General features: G+C 39.7%; 1 protein-coding gene across 1 annotated transcript in view; it reads right to left on the bottom strand.

Annotated features, from left to right (window-relative positions):
• STAC (SH3 and cysteine rich domain) overlaps nucleotides 1–25,928 on the bottom strand; it is a 72,006-nt gene extending 46,078 nt beyond the window's left edge. The window contains exons 1-2 of the mRNA XM_063157156.1: nucleotides 25,414–25,928; nucleotides 2,069–2,345 (exon numbers count right to left, since the gene is read on the bottom strand). Of these exons, the coding sequence (XP_063013226.1) occupies nucleotides 2,069–2,345; nucleotides 25,414–25,530 (394 nt within the window). The 5' untranslated portion in view covers nucleotides 25,531–25,928. The remainder of the gene's footprint in view (nucleotides 1–2,068; nucleotides 2,346–25,413) is intronic.
• Nucleotides 25,929–26,147: the final 219 nt, after the last annotated feature.

Genomic DNA, 26,147 nt, shown 5'->3' on the forward strand with positions numbered 1-26,147 from the left:
TGAGCTAATGAAGTGGCTAAGACACAGAACAGAAAAACAAAGCCCTCAGCAGAGAGAACAGAAAAAAATTCAGAAAGCACAGGGGGTTTAAGCTGATGTTTTGAAGCCTAGAGCTGTGCTTCAGGACTTTCCTATTCCAGGCGGCCACAGACTGCCCAGCAAAGGAGAAGGGCAGGAGTGTTTATGAACTGGATTTACTCTCTGCAAAGTTTGCTGCCAGCAATAATCCGTCATGAGCAGCACTATTTTGAAACACTAGTGCTGAGTCATGCAGATTTGTGATGATATTTATCTCCATACAACTTCACAAGAAGCTGCCAGAAATTCAAGGAACTTATATTTGCAGTATATATTTGTGAAAATAAGCTTTGATAGAATATCCATCCACATTACTGAAGGAGACAACTCCTGGGCCTTTCCCATATATAAAGTTATTTCAATTAACTACTTTTCCAGACTTCCTGTCAAATTCTGGACCGTGAACTTCCCTGATACTGATACTTTACTGCTTCTCTCTTTAATTTATTTTACCACTTCAAGTAGAAAACAACCTTAAAAGATTGGAAAAATGACACCAAAAAAAGTGATTAAAATTCCTTAGCTTCCTTGGATTCAGTACAGCTGTGGTGAAGTGAGAATATAAGTTAATTTGTAGAAGCAAGATTGTCTTGCATCAATTTTAATGTTCTGTAGACAGCTGCCTTTTCCAAAGACCACAAATTCCTCACAGAAGTGGGGAACGCTGAGCACCCTCATTTGAAAAATGTTGATCAGTCCTATCAGCATCTTTCAAAAGCTTACCATACTGTTACCTAAAAAGCAGTGACTTCCATGCCAGGGGATGTAAGCTTCTGACTGTAAGTTATACAAATTTTGTATAACAAGTTTTACAGACAATATTTTGTACTCAAAGGCCTGTACTACTTCTACATGAAGCTAAATCATTAGCACATTTACCTCCCTGTCCTGCCTAAAAGCTTGGAAGTTGTGTCACTCACTTTCACATTGGTAAATTGCCACTGAATTTACTCCTGCTCTACAGTGCTGGGACAACGAGATGGTAAGCAAGCAGAAAGACCAAATCATGTGCACAACACAAGCCACGAGGATGTGAATTTCCAGGATCAGATTGCTGAATAGCAGCTCCTGCAGCTTCCCACTGTGGTAGCCATGCAGGTACTTGCACTTCTCTTTTGACCTCTCCTTGCACAGCCCCATGGATGATCAGCATGAAGGCTGGCTTTTTAGGTCTTCACACTGCACTGAAAATTACCTTACAAGCAGGGCTCAGCAGGGAGGTTTTTTTCTGCACACTAGAGACAATAGCAAAATTTTCTCCTGTCTGTCAGTCAGTCAGTACCTGGCTGGAACTTCCGTACTCATGGACTGCTTCAGAGAGCAGATAGGCCTATCTTTCAAAGGTATAAAGTTAGTGTGAGGTTTTGTGCATAGGAGGGATCAGGTAGAATAATCCCAAGAAAGTCTGCAGTGTAAATTCAGTTGTTATATTTGGTTTTTGACCTGGTCTCCCAAAATATTCATCCTAGACAGCCAACACCCACACCCACACAAGCAGATAAGAGCCTGCCACCCAGCAGATGCTACTTCTTGTCCCTTAAGTGACATGTGGGACAGCTGGGGGAGGTAGGTATGGTCACCACAGTGAAAGGGAACTGGGGGTGATGCAGTGCGTGAGGGCAGACGTGAGGAGGAAGAAAGTTAAAATTACTGCTGTAGGAAAAAGTGAGGATAGTGCACACACTCTCAATATGGATTTCTGCTGCTTCTAGTGCAGCATACAACTTGTGCTTGGTGCTCAGTATAACCTGGATGACAGAAGAGTTTGATTCCAGCTGAATCTCTCACCTGTAATTTGTGATTATGGTATGTGTCCACAAGGCAAGACATCTGTCAGTAAATGTTAGCCTGTGGCAGATATGACACAAATCCAGAACCTCCCTGCATGAATATTCTCAAGGAGACTTCTGGGCTCACAGAAATTAGAGAAAGGTCAACCTGCAACTTCTAGCAGGGACACACATGAGATTTTAAATAAACTGTTTCTTACCAACAATCATATGGTTGCAGACATCACAGAAGGTTGGTTTTTTGAAGATGTGCTCCTGGAAGATGTGAGTCTTGCTGTTTTCTGGCAGCTGTTGGGCTCTGGTGGGTGAAGATGCCTGGCTGTCTGAGTTGGGGAGCTGCCCAGTGCTTGTGCTCACCTCAGGCATCAAGTCTACTTGCAGCTTCACATCACTATTAGTCCTCTGGAAGAAATTGTCTGCACTTTTACTCCGCAAGCTTTTAGTCTTGAAGGAGAGGGATCGCTTCAGTTTCTGCAGCTGCAACAAATAAACCAATTATAATTACTATCTTTTCTACTCTAAAAGCAATGCAAGGCTCCTGGTTTTGGGGTGTGTTGTTACCAAGTGAACTTGGGAGATGCTGTTAGACCTTAAACCACCTAAACAATAAAACTGACCTTAAAATTTAACCAGCAATTTCTGAGCAGAGAAAGCAGATCCTGATCAGAAACAACCTACCCTACATATGTTTTCTGATGGACAATAAACTTGATAGTCTTAAAAAATGTTTCTTTTGGTCTTTATTTGCAGGTACAGCAGCAAAGAAGTATTGCTGAAAGTTGTGGGCATGGGAGAATACACCCTTTGTATTCAAGCGTGAGGGAACTTAAGAGTATTATTCATCCTCTAAGAGTACTTAATCAGTCTGTAAAGCCATTACAGGAATAGCTGTTAAATGGTGGTACATGACAAGTGAATTCAGTGAATATATTTGATATACTTAAAGTTCTTGAATTTGGCAGAAACAAAGATTATATGCATTTTTTATCATAGATATTTAAGATTATATGCATTTGATTAGCATTGACTAAGAAATTCTACTTTATTTTTTTAAGGACAGAAGTCTTAACAGCAGTAAGAGTGTAATTAGTTGGCCAATTGATAGTTAATGCATTAATTAACACTAGTAAACACACATTCACATATGTTCTTGTATGTTGTATTGTATTGATTGTCAGATTATCAAGCACCACAATAAGGCATTACTTAATTGGAGTTGTTAACTCAAATTCTTTATCTGTAAATTCTCTTGTGCCATATCAGCCATCGTCTCATTTTTCATGCTCTTCCCCAGTTTTGTATAAGGCTGAGAGGGGTTCTGGATGAGTCACTGACATGATTAGGAAATTACCCACACGAATTTGTGGGTTTGTCAGCTCCAACATCCCACAAGGAGGGGCCAGGTAAAAGGAAAGGCAGCTCTGAGTCTGCTTTGTGTTTGCCCTCTGTGAAGTGCAATGATTCTGTATCACCTTTCACTCAGCATTATTCAAACCACTGCAAAATAATTTCAATCACCGCTGCTATTCTCTGGGTGACTGTGATGTAACAACTGAAATTTTCCATGCTGCTCGGGCTGTCTGTGGTAACCAGCAGGAATGGTTTATATTAGAAACTGTTTATGTTGGAAGCAATGATTATTTGGAATCATAATTCACACTAATATAAAGGGAGGGAGTTTACATGCTTTCCCAAAAAAAGCATGGAGCTGGTACGTCACACTGACATAGCGGCCTCAGAGTGCTTGCTCTCCCTAGATTCTGTTCCTTATCCATCCATTTTCTTTATGATGTGGCTGACAGCACACTGTTGGAGAGGAGAGTCGAGACACTGGGGGAAAGCATCTCTTCCACCTTCAGAAGCAAGCAGCTTGCTCCTGGAGAGGGAAACACCAGCTCTCTACCCAGTGTTTCCCAATAAAACCCCGGAGTCAAATAAATGGACAAGGAGCTGCTGTTGGCTCCAGTTAACAGTGTTTGGGTTTGCTACATGGGAGCAAACTGCATTCTACTTCCTGAGCTGTTCCTTCACAATGGTTTTGGGAGCAGGGAGGCATCAGAACCGGGGCCCATCTCACATGCACCTCTCTGCACCCACAATTCACTCAGGGTTCAGAGGAGGAGCCCTGGATCCAAAGGAAGGAAATACCTATTTGCAAGAAACTCTCACTCTGTAGGGGAATGTGAAAATAAGAGCAATTAAGTAATTAAATGCCAACTATGAGGTAAGTGCTGTTTATGGTTTCTGATGCTTTTTCATCTGAAGCTTAAGCCATGGACTGACTGAGCCTAAAACTCACTGTAAACTGCACCATGAGAATGTGAGATCTTCCCTTTTCCTCTTGGATGTTAAGTTACTAGCTCCTGAAGTCACTGAGGTTAGTCAGTTCTGAGATTACTTCATCTCCCCAGTGACAGCCAGGAACTCAACAATAATTCACCTCCTTGCTCCTGAAACATTTCTCACTGAAGGCAGACCTAATTAGAGTAGCAAAACACAGAGAATTACAATACCACAAGGTGACTGAAATGGCATACGTTATTGATTTGCCATCCATTTCTACAGTGCCACATGAAGCTAATTAAATTTCAAAATGCTGTTCCTGCCAGAGAAGGAAACCTAAGCTGTGCAATACAGTATTTGTTTTATCATGAAACAACAGTCCTGCTAGTTTGGATACTGAATGCAGTACATTTTAAGAAGCTTTGCATTTACTATCCTTATCCCATTCTCCTGTGCACAGCCATTTACCAGTTGAGGGATCTACCAGCAGCTTTTCCTCCCCCAAGCAGAGAAGTCAAGTTTTCAAAAAAGAATAATCCAGCATTCAGGCTATACCTGCCCAAACTTATGGATAAACACTAAAGGGTATGAAACTGTGGATTCTGTGCATTCCCTCCCAGAATGTTCAGAGGACACATCCCCAAGAATGAGTTGAGCAAGTTACCTTTACATATTTGGGAGGCACCTCTGCAGTTCTGCAAGCTGATAGCCCTTTCTGAAACTCATTGAGAACCATCCTGGCTTCCTGTGGTTAAATAATTCCCAGACAAGATGAGCGTCCATTTCATTAGCCAAAATACAGATTTCATGCCCATTTGCACTCAGACTGGAAGACAGCTGCACGTGTGGCTTCCGTTGCATACCTAAAACACGAGTGGAAGTCTGGGACTATTACATCCCAAACAGGTTATATGTGTGGAGAAGTGACTTGGAGAAAATGAAGAATATTGGCAAAATGTAGCATTTTGCACAACTAATTACACACCTCTACTGTTAAGAATACCTCTCAGATCAGGTTTTATTCTCTTCATGCATATTCTCTTCATACACAGGCTGGCATCAGGTTTTAAGATCAGATCCAACTTTCCTTTCTCATATTAGGCTCATGAGAGAATTTGAAATAGGGCAATGGTATGTGATTGTTTACTTAGGAAAAGTTGGCCCAGGCAAGGGCAAGGGCTGGTTGTTATACATATTGTATAAACTATAAAACCATAAAAGCTTAAGTAGTTATTAGACTACACTTGAGTAAGCATCGCTTCCCTTACCTAAATATCACCATCTTCTCATTTTGAAATTTGCTGTGGATTATCCCCATTCTTTTATTGCCAGATTTCAAATGCAATTAAATACAGGTATGTAATATATGTCTGGTTTTGGTCTGCTGTAAACTGAGTTAAAGCACTTGTGATGCTACAGCTGCTATAACATTCCCCTGAAGTGGGAATAAAATCTTTCAATAGAGAGGAACGTATGCAAATTTTAATATTTACACTTTATTTCTGCAGAGTGAATGAGTCCAAAGTTAAACCTTATGAAGACACATCACAAAACTTTGCGAAAAAGCCCTGCAGATGGGTTTGTTCTACACTCAATACTTCAACTTCTCAGTGAAAAAATCATGTATTGAGACTGAAACAACCCCTAAACCAAGCACAAGAAGGCTTTAAGAAACATATTTGAAATAAATCTCCTAAGACTTTCACATTTTCTCCATTGTGAGCAAGGCTGCAATTTGCTTTCATTTAAATAAAAATAACATTCTCAAAAGCACAGGAGGTTTTCTAGACTCGTGGTAGCATCACGAGACTCCACAATGTTGACACTTTAGGAACATGAGCCCTTAATATTAAAGCCAGGATGTTCCTGTGGTTTGAAACTAGAGTAAGGGAAAAATCTTTGTTTCTGGTTAAAAGCTTTTTATCAGCCACACAGATTCACAGTGACTGCACATACTAACCCCACAGGCAAGGTAGAGATAAGTGCAATAGCTCAACCTCAGAGCTTGATTAACCTTTTTTTTTCCTGTATCTTGCAGCACAATCTCAATTTTCCTCCAAGTCACTGAATGTTCAAGCTTCAAGGGATCAGGAAGCTCTGTTATCAGCACTCCTCCGTTCCTAATTCCCCTATACTACAACTCTTTAGCTGCTGTAAGCAGAAAACAGAAGGCAGTAAAAGAACAGCTATTCAAATTCATTGCTAGTGTTAGCTACATGCCACTGCTTTTGCTGTGAATGGGAATTGCACCTGCCCTCACCAGGACTCTATTTGATGTAATTGTTGGAAGCACCCAATGCTTTTCTACAATTTTCATTTAAGAAGTTCCCACGAAAATCGTAAAGATGTGATTTGAGCTGTTTCACAATCCCTAGCTTTGCAATTACAAAGATACGCATCCACCCCGCAGAGTACTTTATTCAGGCTCCTAAGTGCTCCCTGACATCTAGGAACAATTTTCCCCTTGATTCTCCAGCTTGCCTACATTAGCACCCAGCTCAGTAGAAGAGGCTGGGAGGGATGGAGCAGGGGCTGCTGAGCACCCAGCGTGCACACATCAGGTGATTTCCCAACAGGCTTGGTCTTGTTGCCCTCTGTGTCACTGCCAGCCATCCCTGGCAGCAGCAGAGGCTCCTGGGCAATGTGGGGCCTATGGGGAGACTGTTTGTACATTTCCACTCTTAACTACTTTCCAGCATAAATTAATAAATGAGTCCTATTTATCAACCCGAATTCACTGACTCACCATATAACCCAGCCCTTGTTTTCAGACATCAGCTGTTTGCTATATTGCTACTGGACTACCAATAAACAAAAAAAAAAATATTGCTTGCTGTTCTCTATCCCTTTCTTTACACTGGTGTAACAGTATCATTAGATCCACTACAAGTAATTCAGGGTATTAACAGAGCTGGAATGAGCCATCAAGCCAGCTTGAATCTTGCAAGCCTTATAAAATGTGGCTATTTTGTTTAGTACGCAGACTAAAAATGCTCTGTCAACAGATTTCACTCTGCTGTGAGATAAACATCCACCTTCTGTAAGGAGCCATTTTTTCTTCCTTGCAGCTTCTTAGAGCAAATTTCCAAATTATTTGACTCTCATATTGGTTTAAAAGAAGGACTTCAACACACATGGTTCAGATGATGTTGTGTAGATTTGCTAGAGACAATGTCAGGTACAGGGGCTATGACCAAAAGGGACTCAGACCAAAAGTGTTTCAAATAAGGGAGAGAACAAAGCCTTGATGAATGGCATCTCCTCTACTGAGTACAGTCCATTTTCTGGGTCAAGGAACATTCAATTTGTATTAGCAACTCTCAGGACATACTTCAGTTGTTTACTTGCATTGTTGAAGGACTGGATGTTACCAGGGTCTAAGCTACCCTGGCGGCATTTCTGGGCCCCAGCTAGCTGTGCTGATCTGGAGCCAACAGGGAACCAGCTCAAATAGGAGTGCTTACTTTTTGTGAGCAGGAAGGCTAATGATTTTCTTCTTAAAACCGAGAGATACAAAAGCAAGTGATTTTTGAGGACAGACAAGAGCGAGTTTTTTACAGATTTTGAGTTGAAAATGCTCTGCCTTGACATTTTAATGAGCAAAAATAAGATTATAACATGCCTAAAGGCAGTATGCAATTTCATAAACAATATGTGTGTTTGCCTGCTGATGAGAGGAGTATCATGTCTTATAACATTAACAAGATAAAAGGATATTTCTAATACTTAAGGGGCTGTATTGTTTATTGGCAAAGCACCCATGATAAAACTTGTAAGCAAAGCTGATTTCTTTTCTACCATCTTCTTTCTAAATAATAAATAGTCAGAGGGCTCTGCTAGTACAATTAGCTAAACTGACTTCAATTGAAGATGATTTATACAGTCTGAGAATCTGGCCCTATCATGCAGATGTGTTTGCTCTAGCCAGCTTTCTTGGAAGCTGTATCCTTTTAATCCACTACAGACAAAGAGGGAGTGTTCATTATTGCAGAATCTGCTACGTATTATATTTGTGTATTTTCCCAAACAGGTTGCTTAGCTGTTGTTAGAACAAATATGTTTGTTGGTGTTCTAAAAAGTAAATAATTCAATCTTTCTGCTTGAATATTGTATTGAAATAGTCAAAGAGGAGCCATTTTTCATAATAGCTACCAATAATATTATTAGTGATTCATTGTGTACCTTCAGCTACTCTGTTCGGCTCTCGCAGCTCTGATCATCGTCCTCAGATTCTCCTCCCTGTCTTATATTACTTTTTAAATCTGCTCACGGATTCCCAGACCTATTAAGAATATAAACCTTTCTAGGCAGGCCTCTTTTTGTGATTTTGTTTCACACATAGAGTCCTAAACTACAATGAAATGCTCTGATTGGCATGACAGAGCGTAGCGGCAAAAATCCTTGAAAAAGCCTCAGGGTTTGAAAGCATGAAATCTGAAGGGACGCCCAGGTGTCACTACCTTCACAAATGTCTGTGTGAATCCCATGTCCTCAGCCCTCTCCTGATGTACTGCATCCTTGCCAGCTGGGCATTTGCATCCCTGGTTAGCAGACCTCTGAATTATCCAGAGGTCAGCCTGCACATGTAGCCACACAGGCACTTTGCTTAGCAGAGCTGTTCATTCTCTGTGACTCTGGTTTGGTTTAAACCAAGCTAAAAATTCACCTGGTTCTCAACAATTGCTCCTCAACCAAGAACTGCATTTGGTTTGAACTTATCCTACATTTTAATGTGTGTCGTCTTCTAACTCTTCAAGGAACCAGGATTGGCAAATATGTGAGGTAAACATGAGATAAAGTACATGAAGTTTTAAGGCCTGAAAATATGAAAAGTCTCCTATGTGATCTGATTTCCTTTATATGTCTTCAAAATTCAGCTTCACATATGACAGAATAAGGTAATGCAGTCCAGTGAGTGACAGATTTGAGGAAACACAATTTATTAAGTGCATCAAGTGACTTCAAATCTCAGGGAAATTCTTTTCTCTATTATGTTCAGAACTGTCTACTTAGTCCTAAGATATAAAAAGGGTAGACACTTTATTAGATTGTCTGTAATTGTGACTTACCCTGAGATCACAATACCTTCCCTGCTAAATTATATTTTCATTGTAACTTCAACAGTCATTTAAAAAGTGTAAAACAGTTTATAAAAAGGAGGAAACATATGCAAAATAAATACCTGTATGAATGAAAATGAAGAAAAATGCAAGGCTTTTCTTTAATTAAAAACTGAGTAAAATCCACACCCAAACTCTCAAATTTTTTATCTGACATAATTTTTGCTTTTATGTTTTTCAACAGCTCTATTTTGATGTATTCCTTGGATTTCTTTTAACCAACTGTATTAGATAGAGTAATCTAGAAAGAAAGGAGTGCATATTACATTATCTCAATGAGGTCTAGTGTCTATCAGTATTTCTTCAAACTTCCTAACAGGTTTTATTCAAGTTTATTTTTTGTGGGGAAAATGCTTGTAATAACCCTCAGCCATGGTTTGCATTCACCTGCTTCTAGCAGAGAATCTTTCTCAAATTTGCAGTATTTCAAGATAACAAGTCACAGTACCTTTCAGAGAATCTGTACTGTAGCTTTCCGAAGTTTGTAATCCAATTGATAAAAATCAGATTATCAGTCCCCAAGTAAGATCTACTGAGCTCACTGATCATCAGTTCTCCCTCCTTTGTCAACATGTGCATAAAACAAAACACTTTGCAAATCAAACTAAAGAACACTTCAGTCATTATCAAATATCAGGGTTGCAAAATATTTTGTCTCTTTGATCTCCCCTGCTGCCTCACCTAACAAAAGACAGGCTGCTTCTCTCAGGAGCAAAGACAACAAATCCTGCAGCTACATCCAGGATTCTATTCTCCCTGCTGCTAAATAACTGTTTCCACATAGGTGGCAACAGCTGCAGGACATCCTTTACAATTCAGTTTACGAAAGGTGTCTGGTGCAGACTTTTATGTAGCTCCCTTTCACAGTCTGACAATATAACTGTCTCAACTTTTTCCTCCTGAAACCAAAATAAAAGCTCATGAAGAAAGCAAGAGATGGTTAGGAATAGTCCTTCCATAAAAATAATAATAATAAAAAAATCAGCCTGTACTTTCAATTTCAAGAAAGGTAAGTGTTTACAACATCTTGTTTTATACCTTGGGGTCCACCTCAGGCACCTGGTTGATAAGCAGCCAGTCATCTCCATACTTTGTCTCTATCAGGATGTTGTTATCTCTTGCCTCTGGATGTAGAAGGCATTTGGACTGTTATCTCTGAGTCCCTTCTGGGAATCCCATATTTTGTATCTCTTTTTGGATAGCTCTCTTCCATTTCAGCTTCTAAATGGAACATTTAGAACCCTTTGGTAACTCCTGATTCAGTCATTTATTAATCTTTGCTGTGGCGGATGTGGCACAATGAAATTTAGGAGATTAAAAGGCTGGGTTTCAGAGTGATGTAAATCCAGGCAGCCCTGCTGAGGTGAAAGAAGATACACTGGTAACTACCTGCTGAGAGTCTTCCAGATTGGTAATAATAGGATCTGAGTTTTGTTTCTTTTCCTTCTCATGAATAATCTGGGACAAATGTGATTGTGAATGTAAGATTAATCATCCTTGACTGTATCTCATGTCTGCACCTCTATGAAATGTGCATTACCTCTATGAAATGTGCATTTTCCCTGCTGATCCTCTGTCTCAGTATGACACCCTTAGACCTCAAAAAAATCCAACCCAAAACACAACAGTGTTCTGCTAAAAAATGCTGGGCTACCTACAGCAATAGTTTCCACTAATATGTTTATATGTTTTATAAATCAATTTTATTTTCTTTTTTTTTCTTTTCTTTTTTGTTAACAGAGACATTTTATAATACTTTAAATAATAGTTTATCTCTTGAAGCAAATATGGAAATACATCTTGCAGAGATGCTGATACTAACTAAGGGCAACTTAACATGAACACCACAACCCACATACTGAATTATCACATTTGTGTCATCTTAAAACAAAAAGGAGTCCAAGACCTGCTGGGAGTTGTTACAGTTAATACTCTGTCAGTGTTTCCACTCTTACTTCTGGGGCTCAAAACTTACACTGTTAAAATTGCTTTGCAATGAAGACATTCAAGTTCTCAGCTCTACAACAAAATAATTGTCACTGGGCCAAATCCTAAAGGTCTTTGCTTACTGCTAACTCCCACTGACTTCAGTGAGCTTGTATCCTCAGTAAAGGCTCAGGGTTTGGATGGGTTATTGAAGGTTTTTTGTTGTTTGTATGTTTTGAAAAAAAAAATTAGGTTTTATACTGTGTTTTATACTTTAAAATAAAGGATTTCTGCAAGCAGCATGAAAAAACACCTGGCCACATTTGGCATTCTGTTACCTGGCTGACTTTATCTACCTTTTAAGTTCCATCCTCTTTTTCTTAAACTACTCTTTTCTAAACTGTGCTGCTCTGAAACCAATTATAGCTAGACCCAGGTGATATCATGCTTCTGCTTCTCCTGTCCTTCCTGGACAATTGTATCAATTCGTACTTTGTGTGAATACATTCTGCCCAATTCTTGCCTAGCTACTGTGCTTTAACTTTGAGATTATATTATTTTGTTTTTCAGTCAAAGAAAGAGATAGAACATGAGAAATGCAAGAATGTGGGTGCTGTATAGACTATTGGCTTAAAAGAAGCCCACAGGCCATTATTTTGTCTTACATGATCCCACAGGTTTCTTCACTCATTTCTTTGCTGCCTGTTCACAAACAGGGATTCAAATCCAAATTTTACAATTTGTTTTTATGTTTCCATTTCAAACACAACTCCATGAGAGATGGCATAGGAACTTACACCTTACAGAATATTAGCACAGTTTGTTGGTTCCCTTCCGATTTTTCTTTTTCATGGTTCCCTTCCTCTTCTTGCACATAGTTTTGCAATCTGGTATCAAATTTGCCGCCTTCTATCTTCCTTTTGCCCCTCCTGAAGACTAACAACGTCTCATTGTGTGAACACTGCTTCTTGCCAGCCAGGGCATTTGGCCACCCTGGCAGTGCTGGTTCAGGCACCACAAATCTGACAGGATCCATATGGTCCTGGTGCACATTGCTGCCCTGAAACCACTCTGGCATGAAGTCCTGGATCTGGGGGCAGAGCTGGTAGCACACAAAGAGCAAAGCTAGTTAGTCCTCTGGGTTTCCTCATGCTTTACCTGGGAACCCACAGGGTGTCCTCCATCTCATATTTTCAGTTATTAAGTCCGACAGCAGCTACCACATACATAACAAATGCTGTGTCAACTAAAATTTTTTCTACCTTGATAACATTTTCCTTGTCATTTGTTCTGCATCCAGTTATCTTACTGTCCACCAGGACAAAAATATGTTTATTTTCAGATCCAGTCCAGATTTGGTACATTTTCCATTAAAGCTCTTCTCAAAGTGCAACTTACAGTATGCACTTATTCCTTTAAACAAATCTACTCTCTAATTTTCAAAAAGCACTTCAAAAAATTTTAGGGTAAAATTATGCTTGTAGTACCAGTTTCCAATGAGTCTTTTACTGCTACAGAAAGTTTCTGTCTAACTCTGTCTTTTGTCTTTTTGTTATGACTTTTTAGTCATGCCAAGCAAAACTTGCATTCAATGTCCTACATAAAGAATAGGCCAATTCTCCACATGGAAAATCTGTTTAACTCGGTGATGATATTGTCATGCAGATGACACACAGTTACTTGGTGCTTCTTGGAGACATCTGAAGGCCTAAACACTGCTTGAAGAAGTTGACAATGTAAACACGTATATTTGGAGATGTTAGTTAGCAAGAGTTGTTAAGTATGAGATTTATGATCTATCTTTGACTCCTTTTGCCTCAGGCTAATCCATTTCTTTTATATTTTTTCCTAAACCTCCAAGCTGCTGAACAAATCTTCAGCCAGCTACTGTTTCAAAATCAACCCGGCAAAACATTTTATTTTTATCCTCACCAGCTGCACAATTTTCCTTCTCAAATTACCTCTATCAAAATTTCAAGATTATAATGACTGAACTCTAAAAATGTGGTTTCATACTGAGATAGCTGGTTTTGTGTAAAAAGATGGTTACATACAGGATACCATATGAAGAAAAGTAGAGAATATAACTCTTTCTGAAGTACTACATTTTTTTCTGACTATGAAGACTTCTTTTTTTAAGTTCTTCAAAACTCTCTAAATTTAAACTGTTGCTAATGAAATCCTGCACAAAAACATCTAATAAATGTAATAATGTTTTTGAAAAAAGTTTGTAATACTGTCACGATGTTGTGTTCACCTAATAAATGAAGCTTCATAATTTTGGTATTGCAAGAGAAAAGAGCTGTTGTCACTGACATAAGTTATCAATTGTTTAATTTAATAAGAGTTACTGCTTTGATAGGAAAGTCAGGGATCTTAAAACTGTGAAGCCTTGTCTGACAAAAATGCTATCTGTGACTTCAAGAGGAGCAGCATATTGCATGGGGCTGCATGAGGGATTCAGACAGGCAGGAAAGAAGGGACATAAAAGGAAGAAGAAAGGCAAGTCACGTTAATAGAAAGAGTTTTAAAGAATGTGAATATGAAGCCTATAAAAGTGGGGGGGGGTTTTCCATGAAAAGATTCCCTTTGTCTCATCTATTCTACTGTTAGAGTAGGTGCAGTTCTTGAACTCTTGATATTATCTGAGTAACACTGAGTTATAAGGCATGTGAAATATTACAGCAGAAATACAGCTACTGTCTACTGCTGAACTAAAGAGCAAGTGCAGTGCTAAATTCTGAGATTTATATCAATTTTCTCCCATCAGTTCCTTTTTTTAATATGCAGCAGAGGCTATGTGTGGGACTGTACTGGTGAGATATTAACTCATGGAAAGGAGATTTTTCCTTTTCTAGAATTCAGCAGCTGGTAGTAAAGACAAAATGACATTACCTCCATTGCTACTTTGGGAATATTGTATTTATTACAGTGTGTTCCCTACAATGCCAGAAAAAAAATAGGCTAGCTTTCTCATCTTGTTTAAAAAAGAATTGATGCTTTTTTGACTGGACTGAGTGGCTACTTCTTATGGCAGCATCTAGTCATAGGTGCATTCTCCTCTGAGGAAAATCACTCTATTCAGATATTTTTTCATTTAAGGTTTGAATGTCATTTTTTGGACCTTTATGAAATGTTTTTAATTTTTCTACATTCTAGCAGGATGCTGTCTATTACAGCTGTTGGCATTCATGCTAGCTTTGATAATCTCTACGGAAGATGGCCAGAGCATTTTTCTTGGATGCCAGGCAGGTACTGTTAAAAAAAGCCAGTGCTGTTTAAGGGCAGAATTGCAGCCTGAAGAAGTCTGTGGGAACCTTAGCTTCTGGGGAAGGCGGGAGCTCAAAAGATTTTTCAGCAGCAGTGCACTTGAAAAGGGCTGTTTTGAGTAGCACTGGTCCTCAGTTATCTACCCCAAAAGGAGGGGCAAAGATGGGGAAACTAGGAAGAGGGCTTTGTTTCTTCTCCATAAGGAATGTTTTGTACTACCTCATTGTTCAGGGTTTAAATGTGTGTATAGTTTCCTGTATGGACATATAAAACCACAGTGAGTTTACATCAAGGGATAAATAGGTATCCACACACGAGGAACAGGCCATGTAAAACTAGAATATGTGAGGAAGTTAAATGCAACTGAAGGCATTCCTCTGTGAGTAATGCAAGTACAGCTTGAGTATGGGTGAAAGGGAAAGTACAAACTGTGAGGTTTGCTTTTTTTCCAAGAGTACTTCTGGCCTGAGTGTCAGCATCCACACAATGCTTATGAAAAGTCTTTTCCCCTAACAGAAGAACCACCATCCATTTTCTTAACAGAAATATCTAAACTTGGCTAAGCCTGGGAATGTGGAAGTTTTTCCTGTAAAGACTCATTGTATCAGAGAGCCTGGTCATGGTTTAAAGCATTAGTGTGAGAATAGGAGCAGAGAGGGAAGAAAGAATCATTGAAAGGCAGAGTGGGCGAGGTAGCACAAAAGTTAACTGGATCTTTAATGGTCAGGAGGATGAAATCCATCTGTCATTATAACCAGCTCCAGGAGGTAGATCTAACTGCTGTGAACCTGCCAAAGATTCCTGTGTGCCCATAGTTCGTGAAACTGGTACATGATTCATCTCGTGGCTACAGCTCAACAGCAGCACTTCACACTCTGAAGCCTGGACAGGTTCACACTTTGCTCTCTTTTTCTCATAGGTTCATAACTTTCCATTATAGGGCTGTCTGCAAACAGCTGTTTTGCTTAGCAAATATTTTCAAAGTTTGAATGATTTTATTCTGCTTTGGCATAAAAAAAAACCCAACTGCAGCTTTTCAGAATGTCTTTGAGAGACCTGTGGGCAGGGGAGGGGAAAGTCAGACAGACTAGCCATGCAGGGGGACAGACAGCTGACCAGTCTTTGTAGGCAAGGTTCAAGACCTCACTCTGACAGAATCTCAGTGGTGCTCACCTCACTTAAAACAGCTTTTAACTCGGCTTTAGCTGCCTGCTCTGGTCAATGGAAAAAAGATTTCTGCTCAGAGAGGCTAATTTAGATCACACAAAGCAGGCTCTTCCTCTAAGTCACCTTTGATAAAACAGTTTTGGTCTGTGCTCCATTTATAACAGAGGAGGACTGAACTACTAACTTACCTGCCTGCAGTTGGTCTCTAATTACAGGTGAGGTTGTACAATGTAACCTGGGATGCATTTTTCCCTCCTCTTTTGTCTGGAAATTTCACTTGCAATCAGGGAAAGCACCTTAGCAAAAGTTTACACAATTAAGAAACTGAAAAAATCCTCAGGACCAGATGTTTTGACATTGAAAAATAAGCAGTAAGTGCTTTTTTTTTTTTTTTTAAAGCACTCCAGAAGCATGCATTTCACTGGAATGCTCATTATCAGAAATATTTGGCAAATCATTACAAGTCACCTTATGTTTATTTGTAAATTATTCCTTAATTAGATAATTTAAATTAAAAGATGTTGTGTGAACATAAGTGAGAAATTATCTAATACCACTTATAAATAATATAAATAAGTACACTAAGAGATACAACAAAAATTTTATATGCCAGGTTCTTGAGTTGACTAATACTAGCTGATAAGAGCAAGTGCTTTTTAAAAATGGATTTGAGCCTGAAACCCCTTAATAACTGGATTCTCAATTGAACTGCACAGCAGTCAGGGACTCTGACAAGTTTACCATTATGAATGTTTTGTTCACTCATGAGCATAGAGATGCCCAGTCCAGGGCTGTTTCTCACTGTATGCACAAAGGCAAGAGAGGCTGGGTCAGGACTTTTAGACTCTCATTTCAGTCACAAGATATTTTGATTTTGGGAACCACAGAATTTAAACTGACAGGGAAAACACTGGCAAATCAATGACAAATAGTACACCTATATAAGTGACAGTTTAGAAGGTGACTTGTTTGCATTGTGCCAGAAATCTGATCCTTCCCTTGGCTGAAAAAAGTTGATGTCTCCCTTCACTATGAATGAGTAATTTTTGCAAAAAAAAAAAAAAAAAAAAAAAAAAAAAAAAAAAAAAAAAAAGAAGATGAAGAAGTTGAATACTGAGGTAGTGGGCATTTGTCTGTAAGACCATATTTAACAGTATTTGCTATACCATTTGCTATACCAATCTGTCAGGTTGACTCTGCCCTCTCACCTGCACCTGTGCCTCCAAAGCATACATTTCTTTGTCTTGCTCTGATAAATAAGTGAAAAAATTCTAAATGCATATTTTAATAGCTCTGTGAACACCAGTTTATAGTAATTTTTCTCCTTTCTTAGTTAAGCCTAATCATCAGTTACTGTAGGTCCTCTTCATTTTCCTTTTCTGTTCAGAATCCTAGACTGCTAAAATGATCTTTATTAATAAAGCATTACATGTGTGGCATTTTAATAAAGCTTTTAAATGGCACTCAGAGATGGAGCATATTGTGTCTACAAAAAAGTAAAGCATTAAAATTGTTGCTGTTACTTGCCTAAAGGACTGCAATTCCATAACTTGCAGCCTCCTGTGGCTGGGAAATGCCTCTGTCTCACAATTATTCATGCTATGGTATTTTCAACACCACTGCAGCCCCTAAACAGTAACACTTCCATTTGACAGTACTTAGCAAACCACTCTCATCACTTAAAAACTGGTCAGCTAAGAAATGCTGACCTGTCAGGGAGAAAAATTCCATGAGCCTCTAGTAATGTGAGACTTCAGACATGAAACTAATTTTATTTTAATAAATAAGAAGATGGGCAAGCCATTTGTCACATTTAACTGCTGATGTCAGAGACACAAGAAATCTGTTTTTCAGACATCCGTTGTAAATATATTTTACAGGGTTCCTGAGTTAAATTCCCTGACAAGGAGCATTTACTCTCTCAATTGGTTTACTGAATCAAAGGGAGTTTCCTCCAACAGAGGCATATGTCAAAGGAAAACAAATTCAAATTATTTCAGTCACTCACACATAGATTTCTCATTTTCACAGCTGGTTCTCTTTGCTAATGAACATGCAAGGTTTGCTTATGCTTCAGCACTTTCCTGGGAAGTGCTTATTTAACACTGAATGACTGCTTGCCTGTGCAACTGGAAGTTGTGCAGGACTGAGTACTGTGTTAAGAATATTCAACTCACGCTCACATCCATAAGCCTAGTCCTCTGCCTGACAAACATGAGTATAAATTTATCAAATATGGAATCTTATACCCATCAGGAGTATGCAGCAATGGGTCCTCAGAGCTGCCTTGAATGTGCTTGGATGTGTAAGATACATATAATTTCTCCAAAGCTGTTACTACTAATACTAATGCTATGAAATGAAGATAAATAGAAAGACTCTGTGAATGTGTGCTCTTGGAAAACTGCATGAAAATAGTTATCTCAAAAAGGAATTTTGGACTAAGAAAAAGTCTACAACGAAGGTGGGGAAGGGAACAAGATAACAAAAAAAGTAAAACAAATGCTGTGGAAATAAAACTGGATCTTTCAAGCACAGTTGCTTAGGTCAAAAGACATTAATTGTCAAGAAAAGCTGATTCCTTTGAAAATGTATTTTAGGAGATGTCAATGGACAGCTTTGGGCTAGAGAAAGAAAAAGAAGAAAAAGGCTGTGGTACAGTAAGGACTGTAAGGATAAAAGGCTGGTTTGGACCTTCAGCAAGCACTTCAGCTTACCTTCTTCCCAGAACCATGATCCTGGGGAAAAACAACTGGAACAATAGGAGAGAGATTACAGAAATTTATGGCATGCCATTAAAAAAGCAGTTCAATGTGTCTGTTGAGGTGAAAGGGAGAAAAGAAACTAGTTAAGATCTGTTATTAAATTTTACTTTGAAAGTCTAGAAACAAGTTTCCTTAACATGTTTTATCAAGACAAAAATGATGTAAAGTGAAATGGAGGTCTCTGTTGAGAGGCAGGAAATGTGATCACAGCAAATACAGATTTGTAGATCTGACCTCAACAGAATTTGACAAAACCAAATCAAAATGAAACAATAAAAAAAGAGAAATCTTCCTAGATCAGTTGTAATGAACAAGATGAACAATTCTATAGACAATTTTCTAGAAAATGTATTAGGTCAAAGGTAGACCGTGTCTACTTGGATTTCATTTAAATTATTGACTATGTTGCTGAAAGGGAATCTATTAGCCAAGACAAAAAAGGAGGAAAGTTGTAAATAAGTTTCGTGGAAAGTTCAGTGGGAGATGGATTCTGTTGAAAGGAGAGGTTGAGGGTTGGTCATTGGTGGAGTTCTTCAAGAACAGCACTGACATACTTTTAGGGTCAATATTGTGCTCTCTACTTTTATTACTGGATTTTTTGCAAAGATTACGCAGGTCATAAGGCCATTTCCCTCTGGCATTGTTGAGGAATGCATTAAGCACAGACAGCTTCATGTGTGCAGCTGCAGATTGTGCTCTGGGTGGCAGGACCCCAGGCAAGACTGTGAACTGATGCCCTTTGCATAACAAAGGGTATGGGGACCTGTGGCACGGCCTGGTGACCAGACACAGAGACACGGCAGGGCTGAGGACTCCAGGCTTTCCCACGCTTACCTGTGAAGGTGTGAACCCCCAGGGTTTCCTTGGCTTGGGGTCCCATCTTGGAGGCAACCACCTCAAGCTGTTATTTTGCCATTGCACCGTGATTACATTTTTTTTAAGGATCGAAACATCTAAGAATGGGCTACGGGAATTCTGGGGTCAGGTGGGTAAGGAAACCTGGTGTGACTGTTTGAGTGTGGGACGTGAAGCCGGGAAGAAGCCTTGGTCCCAGCTTGGGAGGTCCAAGAGGGACTGTGCCAGAGCGACTCCTGGATGGTCAGACAGTGAAGCTTCTTTAACATGAGGTGGGAAGCATTGTCACATATGAGGAGGCCTGGATCTTGAGGGATGGAGTCAGGGAAATGTGATGGAAGTTCAGCCCTGGAAACACCAACTTTGGTGCCTGAGACCTGATTCAAACCGCTGCAGACGAGGACAGACAAATGTATCCTGCCTGGATCCCCTGGAAATTCCAGAAAAATAGAATGGAGACCTCTGGTTCACCAAGGGGTGACTAGGAGACACAAAGGTTAGAAGCAAGGTTTCTGGGAATTAATGATACTGTGCAAGCTCTGAGAAAATACCATGCACAAACTCAGTCACTCTTTTTCAAGAAAGATTATTCAATACTGAAATGGAGGCACTGCTCTGCTACCAGAATGAGATGAAGAATGGTGAGTTTATTTTATGTCAGCCCAGATTATTTAGCATAAAAAATTAAAGGTTGGTAAGAGATATGAAAGTCTATTATGTGATGGAAACCTGCACCAAGAATGGAAAGGAGATGTTTAAGCTAAAGCAATATTATTAAAATTACAATGCCACACAAGCTGTCAAAAAAATAAATGTATGCTGGAATTAGAAGAGGATGAAGCATAGAGGACATCCCTTAGCCATTTTTAGACCATACAGGTGTTGGCAGAGCTTTTTACAAGTAGTGATAAAAGCTGAATTCAACAGAATTACTTTATGAAGAGGAATACAGTGTAAGAGACTGGACAGTGGACCGAACTCTCTTCCAACTGTGTAAATAATTTGTTTTGTTTCAGTGAAAATTTTCACTATTTTAAAAATCCATTTGTTTTTTTCTTACCACACCAGATTTCAGTCATTTTCAGTTGTAGAAATGTAATAGATGTCTTCTCCATTTTGACACCATTGAAAGTGTGAATAGAATGAACTGATCACATTTCTACTTTGTCTTAGATATCTCAAAGTACCTAGAAACTTATCTGACATATATCAAAGTAAAAACAATACCAGAGAGTTTCAATCAGAACAAGAAGAAGAAAGTCAAAATAAGTGTAAACACAAGAATGAGTCTGCTGAGGAGACGTTGATTGGTTAGAGTATTACTTTCCTGCTTTAATGAAACTTTCCTTTTCATAATTTCTTGCAAAACATGTAAAAATACTTAAACTAATTTCTTTCCCTTAGTCTTACCTTCACAGCATGTACTCACCATTTGAAACAGAGGCATGGAAGTAACACTGAGAAGGAAAACTGTTCTTTCTTCCTCTTTCATGGGATGTTTTTAAGCTGTTTGGTATTCCTTTGAAGACTAGAGCACCAGTTTACATGCTGTGTATTTATCACTGGTGTGGAGGGTGAAACACTAACTGCACACCATACTCCCTGCCCTTTTAAAATATTGATGAGTAACCATCTATGCAGCCTCATAAAGTATTAACTCTTTAAGTGGGGAAGATCTCTGCTTAACAGCATGGCACAAGCTCTATGTGATTTAAATGCCACACAACCCAAAGAGTTTCAAGCTGTTTATGTTAGTCCAATATCCAAAATTACACCTGGCTTTGAACCTCAAGTAAGCAATATCGCTCTATTGATCCAGCAGGACAGGTATGTAAGCTCAGTCTTTGTGATCGATGTGGGGATATTCATAAATGAAGTTCACACCTTGAACTTCAATGCTTAATCCTTTTATTGGCTTCCTACTCTTTTCAGCTTCCATTTTATGTACTGCTTATCAGGTTAGCTCATGTTGGAACAACTGTTGCATCTCCTGAATTGCCACACCTGAATTTGAAGATAATGGGCTGTATTTCCCTGAATATTGTCCACTAGGTAGTCAGTGTGTGAAAGTGTCAGATTGAGGCTGACTCATTTATTTTTTTAAATACATACTCCGGATACCATATATAATTGGAGATTTAATTTATCTTTTTCCTTCAATCTTTTTAGCTGCTCAAATTACCAAGCTGACCTGAGTGTGAGCAATTTCTTTGACCCATGAATTAGTGGTTCAGAGGAAAATTTTGAATCCTTCCAAACATGTGTGATTACAGAACAACACAATTATAGCTGTATTTTAGCAAATACAGTAGACAGAAATGGGAAAACTGTGGGGAAAAAAAATTGATCTTCACAGAAATTCATCAATATTTTCAAACAAGTAACTTTTACATGACAGATGGCCTGCTGTGGTAGGGGTAGGACTTGATAAACCCTTCTGAAGTATATGAGAAAGCCTGAAAGACTTTTAACATATTGACATGGAACTCTAATATCTTGAAGATCAGCACTGCTAATCTATCTTAGTGGCACTAGCTCAAACATTGTACATGCTCAGGTATCCCCTAAAACTTAAAAATGCTAAAGGAATTTTCAAAGATAACCCTATTTCCTAGGAATACCCCAGCCATTGCTCACAGAAGATGGATAACAACTTGATTCATAACTAAAGAAATGAGCAGAAGTGGGTTCTTTCCTCTTCGTATACAAATGCCAGTAAGATAAAACAAGAATAATGTTAATAATAAAGAATTATGTGCCAGCTACACTAAAACACAAAGAAATCACACCATGTGTAGGATTCCTTTCTTTGGACACATATTTATTCAAATTTTAGTTTTCTTTACAAAATTCCAAGGTACATTTAGATAAAACACATCAGGAACATGATCGCTACTTCCACTAGATTTCTGCTTATATTGCTAAGTTAGTGGTTAAATAAATATGCAATATGTCTTTAATTGCTACCATCCAGAAGAAATTTTCCCTAAGGATTCATTAACTAATGACTTCCTCCCTTGCTGAGTTGTAAATTTACAAAAGGCTTTGGCAAACTAGTAATTTGCTCTCTTGGAAACCAGATGTAAATGTCCCAAACAGGTGGGAGCCAGAACTACAACTACATAAACGTAAAAAATTTAGCAATTGCAATTTTGTGGTACCCTCCTAAAGTCATTCTCCTGGTAAACTTTAAAGTATCCACTCGAGTCATACTGAGGTGTGAAGTAAATGCTTTCAAGAGCCAATAAATTAGTTTAATAAATTAATTATTAGTTCTGCAAGATTCTTAGCCACTCAGGCTCTAGGGTTTTTAGCACAGTAGCAGTACATAAAGTACCACAGGATGGTTCTTTGAACAGCCAGGGCGTGCTCACCTGCAGCTATGCTCCTAATCCACAGGAAAAGGTGGTGGGAGGCTTTAGCATGTGTTTAAGAGTGAGCTGCTTGCCTGCAACAGAGGTGTGTGACTAACACGAGAGTCATCCTTCCAAATTTCAGCTACTTGGTGGCAGCCTGAAGTTCTGCTTCTCAAACTCAGCTCTAGTCAGAAGTTGCTGCACCTGCTCTCTGTCATCTTCTAAGTGCACTCTGGAGGGTGAGAGATGAAACTCATTTCTGGACTTTAATATGAGCAGGGATTATGTGCCACCAATGTCTATGATTACACTGGACTGGATGAAGCTTGCAGCTATTAGTTCTACATCATTTTTTTCAAAATTGCTAATCTGCTGAAGTGTTTTCAAAGACATTTTGAAGGTTGCTATCCTCCATGTTGGTTCTGTTTGTATATTTGGACTTCATAATAGGTGGAGAATTTTGCCAGAGGAAAAAAAAGTCAAGTTTGAAGTGTTTTGCCACAGAAAAAAGTCGTTGTGGGCTAATTAGATACTGCACAAACAGTTTTGCAGTAAATGCAGTAGACAAGAACTTGTTAACATGGGCACAGAGAGTTCCTGAAGAAAGCCTAATTTCCTGCGAATGACAGGATAGCTCCCTCAGCATGGGACATCACGGGATGAAAGCACTGACCTATGCTTCTGTCAGACTCTAGTTTCTGAAGTACCTTAGGAGTTATCTTAGAAAATAAAAAAAAAAAAAAACCCAAGCATAAACAGTATCTTTATGAAATCACAGAATTTTTTCCATCCCCCTGTTTTCTTGGACCAAAAAAAGAAAGCTTATTACCCCAGTAATCAGAAGGCTCTTTTGACTCTATCTATTGCAATGACAATACATCATGCTATCTGATCATATTTGCAATTCTAAAATGTGAACACACAGATTATTTGTTTGCTAAGAATATCTCTATCCAAGCAATGGAATCAACTTCATGGTCATAGCTTTTGCATATTCCAGTGTATTTCTTCAGATGCTCAAAAGACTGAAAAAAATTGATGATGATAACGTTTGATCATAAACTAGTTTGCAGCCTATTTGTTCTCCTGCCAGATGTGCCCAATTCCTGTTGTCATCCTTGGAAGCACACGGGTGCACAAACAGCAAGAGGGAACCCTCTGAGCAGCTCTCCACTTTCTCAGAGTTTTGGATCCATGCCAGCCTGTTTTGGGAAGAGCACTCTGCAACCCAGCGGGAGAGTCCCTCAAGCACCGCTGTCACCAAGGGGCACATGGAGCTCCTGAGCCACTCTGGCACAGGGTGAGGATCCCAGCTGGGATCAGGGGGAGCACACAGCCCACCGTGCACAGCCCACAACACTCGAGCAGCTGGTGCTGGCAGGGCAGTGAAGCCTGCAGCTACTTCTGGGACCTCACTAGGGGCAAAGCTTTCCACTGCCCATATAACACTTCAGTAATTCCAGAGAAGGGGACTCAGGGGGGTGGGATTTAGGTACCGTATCCTTTTAGAGCCCAGGCTTATACCAATAATCCATTTACTTTCATTTCCCATGAAACAGGGAGACTCCAGTAGCACTAAATGGGTACAGTGAATATTGTATGCTTTATTACTGGAAAAGCTCCTCTCTTTTAAAGAGGTTGTATCACACAGGGAATACCTCAGCTCTCCTCCTTGGAGTACAGCTTCTGAAAAAACATGTAAAATAAAAAAGCCCAAAGCCCGCGTCAAAACTCTACCCACACAGACAGATAATTTGAACTCTCCGGAAAGTGGAAAGCTGTAACTGCAGAATAACATAGCAATCTTTCTATATTAGACCCAGGCAGTCACTGCCTTTAAACACAGGCCAGCACAAGAGCTTCCCTTGACAAGCAGCTGTTTTGCTCACACCTCCTGAGGCTTTACCCACCTGTAAGCTCCTAGTGACAAGAACCTCCCTATTTTTACATGCGTATACAGCATCACTATGAAGCTCACAGAAAGATCTGTCAGGTGCTATCATGGTATAAATCATAAGTAACAGAGAATCAGTGAAAGCATATTATCCAACTCAGCTGCAAGGAACTTTGATTATGTAAGCTTACTACTTTGCCTTTTGCCTCTCTGTCTTCCAAGTAACAGCCTGGCAGTCAAAAACTTTTCACATGCAAGTCAATTAAAAATTCAGAGGCCATGCCATTTGAGCTGAAAGCTGATTTTCAGTAAGGTAAATTGAACCACATTGAAAAACTCACAAACAGAAAAAAGGCTGTGAAAACAAAAATCCTTTTCTTTGTGATGTACACGCGTTGCGATAAAGCTGTGACTTATCTCCAGCTTTAAGAGACTCATTAAACAGTGAAAGTTCACTGATGACTCTGCCAGAGAAGTAAAGCCAGGTGAAATACCCCAAGCCTCCAGACAAAATTATTTTCTCTGAACCTCTGAGGAAAATAAATTTTTCCAACAAAAACCCTTTAAGTGATCTGATACTTGGTGTGAAAATAGCTAACAATGCCCGTTGACAACGATCCCCTCCCTGAGCCCCGTCACTAGCCCAGGATGTCACTGTAACGAGGAGAAGAAAACAGGCAAAAATCCACCAACCCAAACATGTCAGCAGGCAGGTATTTTCCCAGCTCAGACTCCTGAGGTGACAGGCAGAATTCAGAAGCAGGAGTGTCGGAGCGGGCACCGCAGTCAGAGGTGGCTCATTGCACTCTGCCGCTGCTCCTGGCACAGGGCTCCGAATGAAAATCAAAGCAATACATCTCTTTTCAAAACAAAGAAAGAGGGGAAAAATAAATCTCATTCTCTGAGTACCTTTGATTCCTGGCTGGTAGTTGATGCTGGAGAGGGGGGCTGCTCCGTGCTCTCCACTTCATTCTCTTTCTCCACACTGTCCACGCTGACTTCAGCCGTGCTGCTCGGAGGAATCATTTTACCTCTGAAACACCGCTACTATCGGGGGGAAAAAAAAAAGCTACAGATGGTTCTTGATTTTTTTCATTTAGCGTCCTCTTTCTTCTCTGCTCTTCTAGAGCAAATGAACTCCGACCGCTTGGTTTCACTATATTTGCCAGACTAGAATTCTCTGGATTTTCTTTTTTTTCCCCCCCTTCTCCTCCTCCTCCTTCTCCTCCTTCCTCCCTCCCCTTTCCTATGCGATTGTGCTGCGAGGGAGTAAGTTATCGGTGGTTCTGTAGGTCAGTTGTGTGCCTGCTTTCCCCCGGCACTCCTCCCCTCCACACGAAGCCTGGAGGTGTGGAGCAGCGTCGTGACCGCCAGCCCCACCATCAGAGGGGAGTGAGCTGAAGCAGCGAGCCCGAGCCACGCACACACAGACAGACACACAGACACGCACACAGACACACACACACGCACGGCACTGGAGGGAGGAGTTGTGTTTCTAATGCTGTGAATAGCACTGGAGGAGCATGTGCTGTCATAGTAGTGAAAGAAAGTAACGCGTGCATGCACATGCACACACACACACACACACACACACACAGAGGCCGGCAGTGTGTATGAAATCTGGAAATATTTTACCTTTTAAC

This window comes from Melospiza melodia, chromosome 1, assembly GCF_035770615.1.
Source record: "Melospiza melodia melodia isolate bMelMel2 chromosome 1, bMelMel2.pri, whole genome shotgun sequence".
NCBI lineage: Eukaryota > Metazoa > Chordata > Aves > Passeriformes > Passerellidae > Melospiza > Melospiza melodia.